The sequence below is a fragment of the Cyphomyrmex costatus genome, unplaced genomic scaffold (assembly GCF_001594065.2).
Source record: "Cyphomyrmex costatus isolate MS0001 unplaced genomic scaffold, Ccosl1.0 scaffold419, whole genome shotgun sequence".
NCBI lineage: Eukaryota > Metazoa > Arthropoda > Insecta > Hymenoptera > Formicidae > Cyphomyrmex > Cyphomyrmex costatus.
The window spans coordinates 27830-43216 of record NW_017278416.1 but is presented as its reverse complement, the minus strand read 5'-3'; the positions used below and the strand labels follow the sequence as shown (position 1 = coordinate 43216).

General features: G+C 31.9%; 1 protein-coding gene across 3 annotated transcripts in view; it reads right to left on the bottom strand.

The window, feature by feature from the left end:
* Window positions 1–13700, bottom strand: part of KrT95D (phosphofurin acidic cluster sorting protein KrT95D) — a 141286-nt gene extending 127586 nt beyond the window's left edge. For 2 of the 3 annotated variants that reach the window (XM_018544078.1, XM_018544079.1), the window contains exon 1: window positions 13266–13698. In XM_018544078.1, the coding sequence (XP_018399580.1) occupies window positions 13266–13369 (104 nt within the window). In that variant the 5' untranslated portion in view covers window positions 13370–13698. Of the gene's footprint in view, window positions 1–13265 lie in introns of all 3 variants that reach the window. The other variant, XM_018544080.1, reaches the window with a different exon arrangement.
* Window positions 13701–15387: the final 1687 nt, after the last annotated feature.

The following is a 15387-nucleotide window of genomic DNA, read 5'->3' as shown; positions in this document are numbered from 1 at the left end:
GAATAACATATTGCAGTTATTTTCTAGAAAACTGTAATATACAAATTCTAATCTGTTTTACTTATATGTATGTATGTTCAATTTGAATTTGCACCTTGAAAAATCTATCAGTTCTTTTTCGTGGTACATATTCAACATAGAAAATATTCGTTATATGTACGTTCACTTTGAACTGGCAGATTTAGTAATATATCAGTTACTTTTCGTGGTAATATATTATATTAGATAATATCATTTAAAGTATTAAAGGTTTAAATTATTAGGTTACATTATTAGATAATCATTTTAATTTAGAATGGTACAAATTTTTGGGGTCAATTTTCAAAGGATGATATTCATTGGGTTTTTTATTTTGTGATTAGGTAATCGTTTTAATTTTGATAGGTTCAATTTTTGTAGTTTTCATTTACTTTTCGTGGTACATAACATAGAAAATAACATAATGTATGTTCACTTTGAACTGGCACATTTAGTAATATATCAGTTACTTTTCGTGGTCATATATTATATTAGATAATATCATTTAAAGTATTAAAGGTTTAAATTATTATGTTACATTATTAGATAATCATTTTAATTTAGAAAAGTTCAAATTTTTGGGGATAATTTTCAAAGGTTGAAATTTATTGGGTTTTCTATTTTGTGGTTAGGTAATCGTTTTAATTTAGAAAGGATCAAATTTTTGCGGTTAGTTTTCAAAGGTTTAAATTTGTTGGGTTTTTTAATTTGCGAGGATCTATTTTTGAACATGGCTTGACCTTTTCATTTTTATTATAATATTTGTAGCTTCAGTACTCATTGATGTGCACCTCGTCTGAAAAAACATGGGTGCACGGGCGCTCATGCTGCGTCTGAATGGGAGCACTGAAATAATTTTTTTAAATTTTATTTTAAAATATATGAGTGTAGTTTCATTTGCACGTACGGAATTCTTTATTAAATAATTTTAGAAAAAATGGCGCTGTTTAAAAAAAAAATCACGATTTTCGAAATCGAAAAAATCGTTATCTTTTAAATTGTTTTTCAAAAACTAATAATCCGATTGAAAAGTTCGTACGTGCAACTGAAGACAATTTTGTTGTAAATATTCTGTCCAAAATTCAAGTCATTCGGATAAAAATTGGCCGAGATATGTGAGCGCCCAGTTACGAAATCGTGGTTTCGAGAAAATCACGTTTAAAGTTTCACAACCGATTAGTTTATTTATAACGACATAATTTCATAACGAATCAAAGTGCGTCCAATCCGAGTGCATGTGAAGTGTTCACATTTGAAGCACACAAGAAACAAAAAAATACCGGTAAAACTGCCGACAAGCAGATCAAAGGGACTGCTGAATGTCTTAGCGGCATCTGACCACGTTCTACGCTATCACATATTTACTATTGTTCCGTTAGGAATTTCAACATAATATTATAGGAACATATTTTTAAGACTCCAAGCATTACAAAAATGCAATAAAAAAAAATCGATTTTTTAAACTCGTCATCGTGGTGGTCCCCCTTAATAATATATAAATAATAATATATAAGAATAAAGTTCAGTTTAAGCAGAGGGGATCTTATTTGACTAATATAATGAAATAAGGGCAATGAGCCAATTTTCATTAAAATCTTTAAATCAATCTAATATATTGCGAAGAATATTACTACGTCGACCCGCCATCAGAGGTCTATAGATATTCGCTAAGATTCTCGCAAGTGCTTTGATACGCGTATCAAAGCACTTGCGAGAATCTTAGCGAATATCTATAGACCTCTGATGGCGGGTCGACGTAGTAATATTCTTCGCAATATATTATTCAAAGTAATATATGTATATGTATTCCCTTCCCACCCCCCCACAACTTGCGCACCGAACAATCGTCGGTCTTGAAACACAACTCTATCTGAAAATTCTTATTTGGTATTCCCTTACTTGTGTTCCCTTGCTCTGTTATTTAAAATTATTTCCTATATAATGTCAGTTTAATAAGTGTACACATTATTAATATAATTGCATTTTAGCTCTAATCAAATAGAATGTAACTACGTATATAACAATTATGTTAACTAAATTTTTCTATGAATTATACCGACCACGCTCATTAGACAGATCAATTAACACGATGCGTAAGTGGCATTTATTTTAAAGGGGTGTTTTAAGTTAGCACCCCAACTATAGTTATACTTTTTATCGAATTTCGAGATGGAATAGTTCTGAGCGGCTTAATAGCTTTAATTTGCGATTGCCTAGAGTGCCTGATATGTACAAAAAATTTTGGAATATTAAAAAAAAATTTAAAAATTTTTGAAAAATTAATTTTTAGATACAATAGTTCTGATGATAATTCCTGCTTCTTTTTGACGATACAAAAAGTTCTCTATGATTTTTAATGACATGCGCTTAATAATCATTTTTTCATAATTTTTTAAAAATGGGGTGCTAACTTTTTAACGAAATTTAAAGTCACATAGTTCAGCTTAACAGGACTATTTTGTGAATACCTAGAGTTCTTGATACATAAAAAACATTTTTGAAGAATAATAAAATTTAAGAAAAATATTTTTGACCTAAGATTTTTTTCCAAGTCCCAGGTCGGAAAATTGTTTGAGAGTACCAAGTAGTTCTGTTCGGAGTTCTGGACAGTTCTCGGCGAGTTCTGTCGAAAAGTATCAGGGCTCAAAGCGATTGGACCAACGGTTTCTGAGGAGTATGCGTTTCATCGAAGCGGATCGGTTGTCAGCTAAGATCTCCGTAACTACAATATATATTCATATCAACTTTTGGCTACAGACTTCTTATTGACCAAGCTTGGTTTAAAGTATATAATTGCCATGAATTTCTTTTCTATAATAAAGAAGTATTTTTGATCAACATGCGATTTGATAGGTTATAAATCAATCCTAGTGGTATGTATGTTCTCTGATTGGCTGTCGGATGAATCTAGAAACTAAATTGATTAACCAATGATTAACCAATAAGCAGGGAAGTTTAGTGACTTACAGTTACAGTCAACACACATCTAGTCTGTTCGTATTTTTATTGTATGTGCTTATTTGTTTGCACTCTGTTTCGCTTTCTTAAGTACAATCAGGATTTCGTGCAACACGAGCAGATCTATAGTTGGCGGGTAATTAGAGGTATTAGAGGTTAAATCTTAGATCATATAGTATTGAAGAAGGATAGTCTCTTGAAAGTGATGGCGAGTAGAGAGACAGAGAAAAATAGATTAAGATCATAGTTGGTAATGCGCATGACTGTAGGGAGAGAATGCGCGTGCAAGCGAATTACACACAACTGTCAGCTGCAGTACATTTGATATATAAATTTAAGGTTAAGGTTAACCCGTTCGCTGTAAAGACCGAAAACTCGAAAGTGGGCTCAAAATGTTACGATGTTTCCGGCCAATTTGAAATTTGTGTAAATATGGATATTTATGTTTTCGATGACGCTGATTACGAATTTGGAGTAATTCAAAATAGCGGATCCAATATGGCCGACGATTTTTTTTAAATTCAAATAGATTCGCTTGAAACTCGTTATTCTGGATATTTTTAGGTTACTCAATACGAATATTGAAGTCAGCTTTCAAAAATTCAAAATGGCGGATCCAATATGACTGACGATTTTTTTATATTGAATTAGATGCGCTTGAAACATGCTACGCGAAGATTTTTTAGGTCGCATTTAACGAATATGAAGTAAGTTTTCAAACGGTTTAAAAGAATTATATTTGTCTTTGCATGAACCAATATACAGTGAGATTTACGGGGTTCAGCTGTAATTCTAAAGCCATTTGTATTATTACAATATTTTCTATTTATTGGATTATAATTATAGTGCATTATACGTAATTGTAATATTATGAATACGAAAAATAAATTCCAAATTCTACCCCCGCATTTAGCTGGTAAATATTTTTTATTTACGACCCCAGAATGTACCACGTGGAGGTATGCGGTAGGTTTCCGAAAGTACAATTTTTCCGAAAGTACATGCCATCAAGAATAATGTGTTACAAAAAATGCTTCAAGTTTGTCCGATTTTGAGCGGCCATATTGAATTTTCTGTTTAAAGTTTTAAAAATTTGTCCTCAAATTCGGATTCAGCGATTCAACATACCCAATAAAACATAACTCTGGTGTATATCTGTTTCTTTATTCTCTATTTATTCATTCTTTTATAATTACGTGTATAATAAAAAATGCTTAAAAATTGTCCGATTTTGAGCAGCCATATTGGATTTTACGTTTAGAATTTTCGAAATTTGACCTCAAATTCGGATTCAGCGATTCAAAATACCCAATAAAACATAACGCTGGTATATATCTGTTTGTTTATTCTCTGTTTATTCAATCTTTTATAACTACGTGTATACACGTAGTCCACACTGGGAGCCCACCTAGTCTACTACGTGTATACACGTAGTCCACAGCGAAAGGGTTAAACGGCTAATAAATTATTTTGCAAATAAACTCTACTCGTAGAACAGAACCAAACACAGTTCGCGAATAATCAACGTGCTTTCTAGCATCCACGGTGAATAAAGGCCGCAGCACACACTTTTGCATAACGCATAAACCATATACATAGAGAATTTGATTGGTCCATTGACTCATGCATAAGAAAATGGGCCAATGAAATTCCTTATGCACATGTTTTATGCGTTATGCAAAAGTGTGTGCTGCGGCCTTAATCCACCGCGCACGCGTATGAAGTATGCGCATTACAATCTACGATCTTCATTTCTCCACCTTGTACATAATCTATGATTTTCATCTCTCCATCCTTGTCAATCTTCTCGGCTTCAACCGAATATATGTACAGGGATTAAGCGGGGAGCACAGACTTATCAGGCTGAAACTAGCGGCCAGAACTGGCGGCCGAACGCGCGAAGTGGAAACCGTTGCGACCGCCTCACCGCCACGCTAGACTGTCAATTGTTTTACACGTATAGAGTACTTTCCGCGAAGCGGCATATTCCAATATTATTTATAATAGTTGTGGGAATGTTTATGAAAAATTTCAAGTCTCAGTGAACATGCTGGAATTGTTTATAACAAAACAAAGGCCGAGCACGGTCTTTACGTCGTAATACGACCATTGAAACAATTCTTTTATACATATTTATAATCTTTTCCGCACAACGACATAAATCAGATATTATTTCTAATAGTTATGAGAATGTTTATTAAAAATATCATGTCCCTGCGAACATACTGGAATTGTTTATAACAAAACATAGGCCGAGCACGATCTCTACGTCGTAATACGAGCATTGAAACAATTATTTTACATATTTCTAATCTTTTCCGCACAACGGCATAAAGCAGGTATTATTTCTAATAGTTATGAGAATGTTTATGAAAAATATCAAGTCTCTGCGAACATGCTGGAATTGTTTATAACAAAACAAAACATAGGCCGAACACGATCTGTACGTCCTAATACGAATATTTAAACAATTATTTTACATATTTCAAATGTTTTCCGCACAACGGCATAAAGCAGATATTATTTCTAATAGTTATGGGAAAGTTTATGAAAAATATCAAGTCTCTGCGAACATGCTGGAATTGTTTATAACAAAACATAGGCCGAGCACGATCTCAACGTCGTACTACGAGCAATGAAACAATTATTTTACATATTTCTAATCTTTTCCGCACAACGGCATAAAGCAGATATTATTTCTAATAGTTATGAGAATGTTTATGAAAAATATCAAGTCCCTGCGAACATGCTGGAATTGTTTTTGGAAGTGATTTTGTTATAGACCATTCCAGCATGTTCGCAGAAACTTGATATTTTTCATAAACATTCTCATAACTATTAGAAGTAATATCTGCATTCTACCGTTGTGCGGAAAGATTACAAATATGTAAAATAATTGTTTAAGTGTTCGTATTACGACGTAAAGATCGTGCTCGGCCTATGTTTTGTTATAAACAATTCCAGTATGTTCGCAGGGACTTGATATTTTTCATAAACATTCTCATAACTATTAGAAGTAATATCTGCATTCTACCGTTGTGCGGAAAGATTACAAATATGTAAAATAATTGTTTAAGTGTTCGTATTACGACGTAAAGATCGTGCTCGGCCTATGTTTTGTTATAAACAATTCCAGTATGTTCGCAGGGACTTGATATTTTTCATAAACATTCTCATAACTATTAGAAATAATACCTGCTTTATGCCGTTGTGCGGAAAAGATTTGAAATATGTAAAATAATTGTTTCAATGGTCGTATTACGACGTAAAGACCGTGCTCGGCCTTTGTTTTGTTATAAACAATTCCAGCATGTTCACTGAGACTTGAAATTTTTCATAAACATTCCCACAACTATTATAAATAATATTGGAATATGCCGCTTCGCGGAAAGTACTCTATACGTGTAAAACAATTGACAGTTTAGCGTGAGGCAGTCGCAACGGTTTCCACTTCGCGCGTTCGGCCGCCAGTTCTGGCCGCTAGTTTCAGCCTGATCACAGACTTTTGCATAACGCATAAACCATATACATAAAGAATTTGATTGGTCCATTGATTCATGCATAAGAAAATGGGCCAATGAAATTCCTTATGCACATACTTTATGCGTTATGCAAAAGTGTGTGTTGGGGCTCTTATACGCCTATGCTCCTTCTAGTACTATATATATTCTATATATGTTCTAAGGGTTAAATCTATTTGTTATAATCATGGATTATTAAAATCATAGATGTATATAATTGATGCCAAAAAATCGACGCGGAAACATAGAAGGGATCTCACTAATGAGAAGCATAACCAAGTGCAGCGCTAAGCGCACATGTTGCACCTTTATCACTCCTCGAGATCAATTGTGTATTTCGAAATGACGTCAAAATTACAAAATTATGTAAAAGTGAGCAAATTTACTAGGATATTTATAATATCATTGGTCAACAACTAATAAATTCGTTCAATTTTGTAATTTTGACTTTGTTTCAAGAAGCACAATTGCACGCAACGTAATCGAACTCAGAGTACCAATCGGAACCCCGTATTATAAGTAACAATGAATAGGACTTTTAATTTATTAAGGATTTTTTAGGAACTTTTTAAAAAGAATCATTTCCGTCATTGCAAACTCCTTGCAATATTACAATTTCATGTAATAATATTATGTATAGATATATGTACACACATACAGCTTTTAAAAAAGTATGAAATAAAAGAATTTTAAAAATAAATTTAAGACATAACCTTAAAAAAAAAAATTAAAATTAAATAAAATTAAAAAACAAAGCGTTTAAAAGTATGAAATTAAATTAAAAATATAATTGATGAAAACTAATATAAGGAACTAAAAAGTTAATGATATAAAATTATAAACTAAAGAAAAAAAATTGACAAAGGTAATAAAAAAAATAAAAAACTGAAATATTAAAAACTAAAAAAATTAACAACAAAACTAAGAAACTATATAAACTAAAAAAGAAACTAAAAATTTAAAAAAATAAAAATGTAGATTGTAATAAGGCTCAATAAATTTCAAACTAATGGAGAGAAACAGGACTACGAGCCAATAAATTCGTGAAATTCTTTCTTTTTTTTTATTTATTCTAATATATTGCAAAGAATATCACCTAATTAAAAAAATTAAAAAATTAACAAAAAACTATAAGAAACTATATAAACACTAAAAAATCTAAAAATTTAAAAACTTAAAAACTAAGTAAAAAAACTAAACAAAATTAAAACAAAAAACCTAAAAAAAACTAAAAACTGAATAATGACATAAAACTTAAATAACTATTAAAACAACAAAAAATAAAAAAATTTAACACAAAAATGGACACTTTACAAGAATTAGTTAAAAAAAAAAAAACTCCCGACTGCTGCCAAAAGTGAGTTACATTAACAAACTAAAAAACTAAAACTTAACAAACTAATAAAAAGAAAAATTTTTAAATTAACAGAAAATAAAAATAAGAAAATAATAAAAAACTAAAAAATTGGAAACTAATAAAAAACTAAAAATTATTTAAAAAGTCTGGTTTAAAAAGTTTAAAATAATTTAAAAAGATAGATTTAATTAATAACATAATAATCTAACAAAGAAAGGACAATAAGAGTCAAGTAGTAAATAAAATAAAATAAAACGGTTAAAACATTTAAATAACTTTAGCTGTGTATATACATAAAAATAATTGAAATACAAAAATAAATTAGAAGTACTTAGCCGCTTATGATGTTATAAAAATGATAAAAACGCAAATATGTAAAAAACGCAACAAAGTTTCGACTCTTGGTTTGAGTCCTCTTCAGACGTTCAACAAAAATTCATTATTACAATATGATTGAGCCAACATAACCTCTCACTGACTCCTCGATTTCTCTCTTCGTTACAACATTAACAATACAAGATGGCAAAGTCGTATATTGAAACAATGTATCTGTAACTTGGCATGAGAACAAAATCAAAAGATGTGAAAATAATGAAATTCAAAATACAAAAAAGAAAAAATTTTTTCTAACTCACCAGCGAAAACGATTAGTCAGTTTACAATATGAAAGTTAAATAAAGTAAAAGAAGTCATAGAGTAAAATGAACAACAAAGTAATAATAAAAAACATTTTCACAAAACTTATTATATAAAATATGCAACGTAATACGAATGCAAGGAAGTGTACTAAATCCTTTAACTGTCTAGCAAGTACTGTGATATAACAACAACAAAACGAAGCAGTGTGTCGATTGTCGATAACAAAAGATCAAACCTTATTTACAATGGGAATATATGAATCGTGAAGACCTTCAGTGTCCGTTTGTAAATTAAGACTATTTTTCTGCTTTTTAATGTTAAGCATCTCAGAAATTATTCGCTTTCTATAATTCGGTTCTTCATCTAAAATCTTTAACATCTTCCCATTGAAAGTCATGATCATATTGCAATCTGTGATCCGTAATAACCGAACGGTTAGAAGTATTATGTCTAATATGACTGCGGTGTTCATTAATTCTGGTTTTCAGCTGCCTTCCAGTCTGTCCTACATAAGACGCATCACAATCATTACATTGGATTCTATACACCACATTACTCTTGGATGTGTGCGACAGACTATCCTTCTGTACCTTAATGTATTTACCCATCTTATTAGGACTATGGAAAGAAACTTTAATTTCATCATTGTTAAAACGTTTGAATTTTTCAGTATGGAAAGGTATGAAAGGTACCGTAAGCCAAGAAACAGCTTTTTTGTTCTCCAATTCATTAGCCTTTTCAACATGAGAAATTTGTCTATTTCTTTGCAAAAGTTTTATTCGTTGGTTGATTGTAGCAAAAATAAATGAGAGTGGGTAGTCATTATCAAGTAAAATATTAATTATAAGTATTAAATTCTTTTCATGGAATACTACGTCTGAAAGTAAAAAAGCTCTATCAACCAACGAATAAATTACGCCTCTTTTTTGAGAAATTGGATGGTTAGACAGAAAATTAAGAAATCTACCTGAGAATGTGGGCTTACGATACCAATCAAACCTGAATCTGTTATTAATTATTGTTATTGTGGTGTCTAGAAATTCCAATTTATCACCTCCAATTTCACATGTAAATTGGAGACGTGGATGGAATGCATTGAAAATCAGAAGTAATGTGTCAATTTTTTCAGGATCAACCATAGTACAAATATCGTCTACATATCTGAAATAAAAGAGGATGTCAATATTGCAAGACGACAAAGACTCCAATCTACTCATCACAAGATTAGCAATAATGGGAGATAAAGGAGAGCCCATGGGAGTGCCAAAACATTGCTTGTAAATCTTGTTGTCAAACCTAAAATATGTTGAATCCAGAATAAATTTAACAGCCTCTAAAAATTCATTTTTTGGTAAAGAACAGCCAGAGATAAAGCTCCATTTTTCATTAACACAGTCAATGGCTATGTCTATGGGAATATTTGTAAAAAGTGATATAACATCTAACGATATAAGTTTGTAGTTATCTTTTACTGCAATATTATTTATTTTATCTATTAATTGAAAACTGTTCTTGATGTAACTGTCTGTCTTTGGAATCATTAAGTATAAAATATTATGTAAAAAGGTAGCCAATGAATGTAATGGAGTGCCTATCGAAGAGACAATAATCCTAAGAGGACAATTAGGCTTGTGAATCTTTGGCAACCCATAAGCTCTCGGAAGGACACCATCGCTGCAATACAAAGATCTATATTTAGAGTTGTCAATAAAACTCTTCGATTTCCACCTAGTGAGCATTATCCTTAGAGCTGACGTAAGTTTCTTAGTAGGATCTCTGTTAACAGTTATATATATATCAACATCACCCAACATTGCATTCATTTTGGAAACATAGCACTCTCTGTCCATTGCCACTGTGACATTACCTTTGTCAGCGTGTGTAAAAATAATATTAGGATGTGTTCTAAGGAAATTCACAGTTTCAGATTCAAGTTTTGTTAATTGCTTATCAGTCGAGGATGTAAAAATGGAAGAAGAAATTAAGTTATTTAAAATAGGTATTGAGTGATTAGTGATATTAATCTTCCTGACAATAGGCATCTTCATCGTAGTACTCTCAATACTCTTGATACAATCAAAAATAATTCTACTTTTATTTCTGCAAGGTAAGGCAAATTTTTCACCCAATTGCAGAAAATATTGTGTATCTTGAGAAATGTCAACAGAGGATGGATTAATAAACCATTTTTCTCTAACGGAGGTTAAAGATGAAGAAATGTGTGAGGAAAATGTATTAGGGGATATTGACACAATCACTGAAGGAGTGTTAGAAGAATTAGGAGAAACGCTAGCATGGTAATGAATAGGCTCTATATTCCTGAATGACTGTTCCAGTTTTTTATGTGACAACCAGGTGATTTTTTATTCTATTCTGTTTTTTTCCTTCAAAAAAAATTGATAACATTTAGTCTCCTGAGTGGTTAAAAATTTTTCGCAAATAATAGTCGGAAGGCAGCTCGAAAGAATGCTCACTACGCGAAATAACAATATTCTATAATGATGAGTTTCTCTGTATATGTCGTTAAGTTCAATGAGTAAATTTTTCTTAATGTACAATTCCTTATTTCGTAAAAACTTTCTAGTCGATATCTGATTAAAAAACTTGATGTTCAAACTGTTAATAGTATGTAAGTGTCGAGGAGAAATGTTGTTGTCAATACAGAACCTAATGAATTTAACATGCAAATAATTCGAGATAATCTTTTTACGGTATTTAATCCATAATTTAAGATGTTTAACAGCATGAGATCCATAATATCTTAGTATAAAATTAAAGAAAGACATGTTTAAAAATAATAAATAATTCGCATTATTTCAGTCAGCGAGTTAAAAAACAAATAAAATTAAAGTTGAAGGACTCTTTATATGAAAATAATATAATAATCTAACAAAGAAAGGACAATAAGAGTCAAGTAGTAAATAAAATAAAATAAAACGGTTAAAACATTTAAATAACTTTAGCTGTGCATATACATAAAAATAATTGAAATACAAAAATAAATATTAGCCATATTAGACATAATACTTCTAACCGTTCGGTTATTACGGATCACAGATTGCAATATGATCATGACTTTCAATGGGAAGATGTTAAAATTTTAGATGAAGAACCGAATTATAGAAAGCGAATAATTTCTGAGATGCTTAACATTAAAAAGCAGAAAAATAGTCTTAATTTACAAACGGACACTGAAGGTCTTCACGATTCATATATTCCCATTGTAAATAAGGTTTGATCTTTTGTTATCGACAATCGACACACTGCTTCGTTTTGTTGTTGTTATATCACAGTACTTGCTAGACAGTTAAAGGATTTAGTACACTTCCTTGCATTCATATTACGTTGCATATTTTATATAATAAGTTTTGTGAAAATGTTTTTCATTATTACTTTGTTGTTCATTTTACTCTATGACTTCTTTTACTTTATTTAACTTTCATATTGTAAACTGACTAATCGTTTTCGCTGGTGAGTTAGAAAAAATTTTTTCTTTTTTGTTTTTTGAATTTCATTACGATTTGGACACGGGTTCTTTCGAACTATTAAAACAAATTGTACAATAAACCGCAAAAGTAATCACAAAACTCTTAATATTTTTTAATTCTATACTCTTTAATTATCTTAAATCAATATCGTTCAAATTTTTAACATCTTTTAAATAAGGATTTACAAAGATTTTCTTTTTTTTTTTTTAAATTTTCGCATGATAGCCGAAAATACATATTTGCGTCTATTCTATGAACGTCATGACAGAGTACTGCCAAACTGCTATCACATGTTCGTTATCTTATAAGAACTTTACATTATAAATAGCACGCAAATCTACTTAACCGTATTTATTTAAATTAAAAAGATCTAATTTGGAACAAGATCCAATTTAGGACATTCTCCCTTATCATATATATATTCTACATATTATTGTTTCTCAAATAATACATATTGGTAACGTTCAGCAGACTCAACAGTTTTACAACTGTTTTATGATTCTTTGCTGAGATTTTTCGCTATCCTTTAGATCTAAAAGTATAATCCAATCAGCGAGACCATCATAAAATGGTTGTAAAACTATTGAGTTACTGAACGCAGCCATTGACTACACATGTTAGCAACTCTTTATATTAACAATATTCACAAAAATCAAGGGAAATAATTTGCCTCATATTAACTTTTCATATGACGTATATTTCTCTGATAAGTGTCGTCTATTCGTCGTTCTGTTCATCGAAAGGTTAATAATAGATAATGATCTACTATCATATTTATTCTATTAAAAGTAAAATAGTGAAAAATATGAAAAATTAATATTATATAACATTAATACGGAAAACATATTAATATGACAAATACAATAGGAGTTTACTCATTTATTGTATGAAACGTGATGAGCCACGAGCATATCAGTTAATTTCTATGACGCTGTTGACAGTTGCAATCATTTCGGAGTTAGAATAGTGAAATACCTAGTAGATGCGACACGTGTATCATACGACTGTGACGACTGTGACTCAACTACGAAGCAGAACGCAAGTGTCCGTCGTAGGTCTTAGAAATATACTTAGAAATATACGAGTATTTCAACTGATCAAAACAGGGTATAGCTCTGCTAGAGAAAAAGGGCGTGCAGACATTCGTCGGAGAAACATTACTCGGCGTCCACCATCACGTCAAATTGTCGAACTCATCAAAGAATTCCAAGTTCACCAAACCACGCTGCGGGCCGCGGATCAAACAATGCCGTAGAAATCGTAAGAAAATATGTTATTCCTTACCTGGGTATACAATTCGGAGGAGTACGATCCACTTCCCAGGTGGCAAACAACTTCATAGGAACAGGCCGGGTGGCCGGAGTTGTCACCTTCGTCCGCTCCGCCATTTTTAGCCCTGATGGCTGTTGGCTGCTGCTGATAATGCTGGTAGCCTACAGGACACACACACACACACACAATATATATGTATACACATATACACCACACACACAAAACGTCTAAGTTCACTAAGTCTCGCCACTCGATCACGGCGCGGCTCGCAAATATCAATGATCGTGAGAAATAGTGAAAACCACGGCTCGTCGCTCGTTACCATTCAACATGGGAGACGGGACGACAGGATGAAAAACGAGAAGATCTCGCAGTGGTCTAGTTTCCACCGAAGCATTAATTCGCACCTAATGCGGCGTAGAACCAAATTTAACTCGATGGAAATACGTTTGACTCTGCTCATTTCATTTCCACTTCGATCCACAACTTCTACCAGAGTGGCAGCGAATTGACATTAAATTTTAGTCGGTGGAAACGACTGAAATAGATTAAAAGTAAATATCGCCAACCTTTCCATTATTCGTTAAAAGGTTAAAAGTATAAGCCGTTCAAAAATGGATAATAAGCGTGATATTTGGTCATACAATGAAACTTTAACATTAATTCACTTCAATTCTACTTCCAATGGAAACAGTACACCAAGTTTGATCTATACCGTAGTGGAACCGAATTGAGGGTTTCGGTGGAAACTAGGTCAGTGTTCGCTAGTTTTGCCACTAAGTACGTCTGGCCCATCGACATATAGGCCTGGTTTACATCGTAAAAGAATTGGTACACGTATTAAATGTGTTTCATGCGTTTACATCGCCATTTGTATAATTTGATACGCGTATCAGTTTAGTACGATACTCCTGCTTGATACGCTCGCACCGAAATAATCCGACAGCGTTTACATCGTGCGTACTAATAGCCATGATGTAAGAAAACAAGGTGTACCATTCCCGAGGATGCGCAGTGGTGCTGCTCTTCAACCAATCAGAGTTCGCCCTCAAATGCTAAGAAGTGACATGGCTTCTTCCATACATGCAGCATAGCTGACTAGCTGTCAAACTATATTGATATTGAATATCGTTTAAATATCGTTTGAATATCGTTTATTCATTCAGTTTAGTTTTGTATAATATATTATAGTTTGCAGAAATGCCAGCGTGCTGTGTAAAATATATATCCGAGATTATAAAAAATATATATGTTCGGTTATGCTGCTCATATAGATTCCGCAATCGTATAGTGATTTGGGAGTTCCCACGAAAAATTTGCCAAATCCATCATATAACGATTGGATTTGCACGATATCCCAAGGAAATTGCAATGTATCTCTCTGAAAAGCTGCAAAATGTAACAGAAATTATAGATGATGAATTTTTTAAATTTCACGGTACTTCTTTCAGTAAAGAAAACTTTTGATAAAACAGATGTATAATGTAAATTTAGTATTTTATTATTATTCTTACATATTTAATTTCATATATTGTTGTATTACACGGTTTTTTAGAGCATTATTAAGTATTAATAGTCTGATCTTAATACAGCGTTTGAATCTCGTGCAACATTTAGGGGCGAAATTTGATTGGTTGCTCCAGTATTCAGTCGCCATTATGCGCAATGGTACACCTTGTTTTCTTACATCATGCTAATAGCCATGGGTGTAAGTAGTAAGGTGAAGCATTCCCGAAGATGCGCAGTCGTTAGGAAATGTAGTGGGGAATCAACCAATCAGAAATGAGCCTAAATCTAAGCGGCTTCAATCCAAAACCAACGTAGTGGGAGGTTGGCGCATGGTAAGTGCAGGTTAGCATTTGTGGTTAATAGGACGAAAAATAAAAAAAAATGCCTGTATGTGCAATATTAAATTGCAAAAATCGTTCACGATGCGTTTTTCGTAAAGAAGGCATCAAATTTTTTTATTTCCCACGAGAGGTCATTTTACAGCAAAAATGGCTCGAAGTTTGTGGACAAAATCTCGAAAATATAAATCTTGACACAGGTAATTTTTGATGTTGGAAATCAAAGAAAAATTGATATAAAATAAATAAATTGATAAATAAATAAATAAATCAATAAATAAATAAAT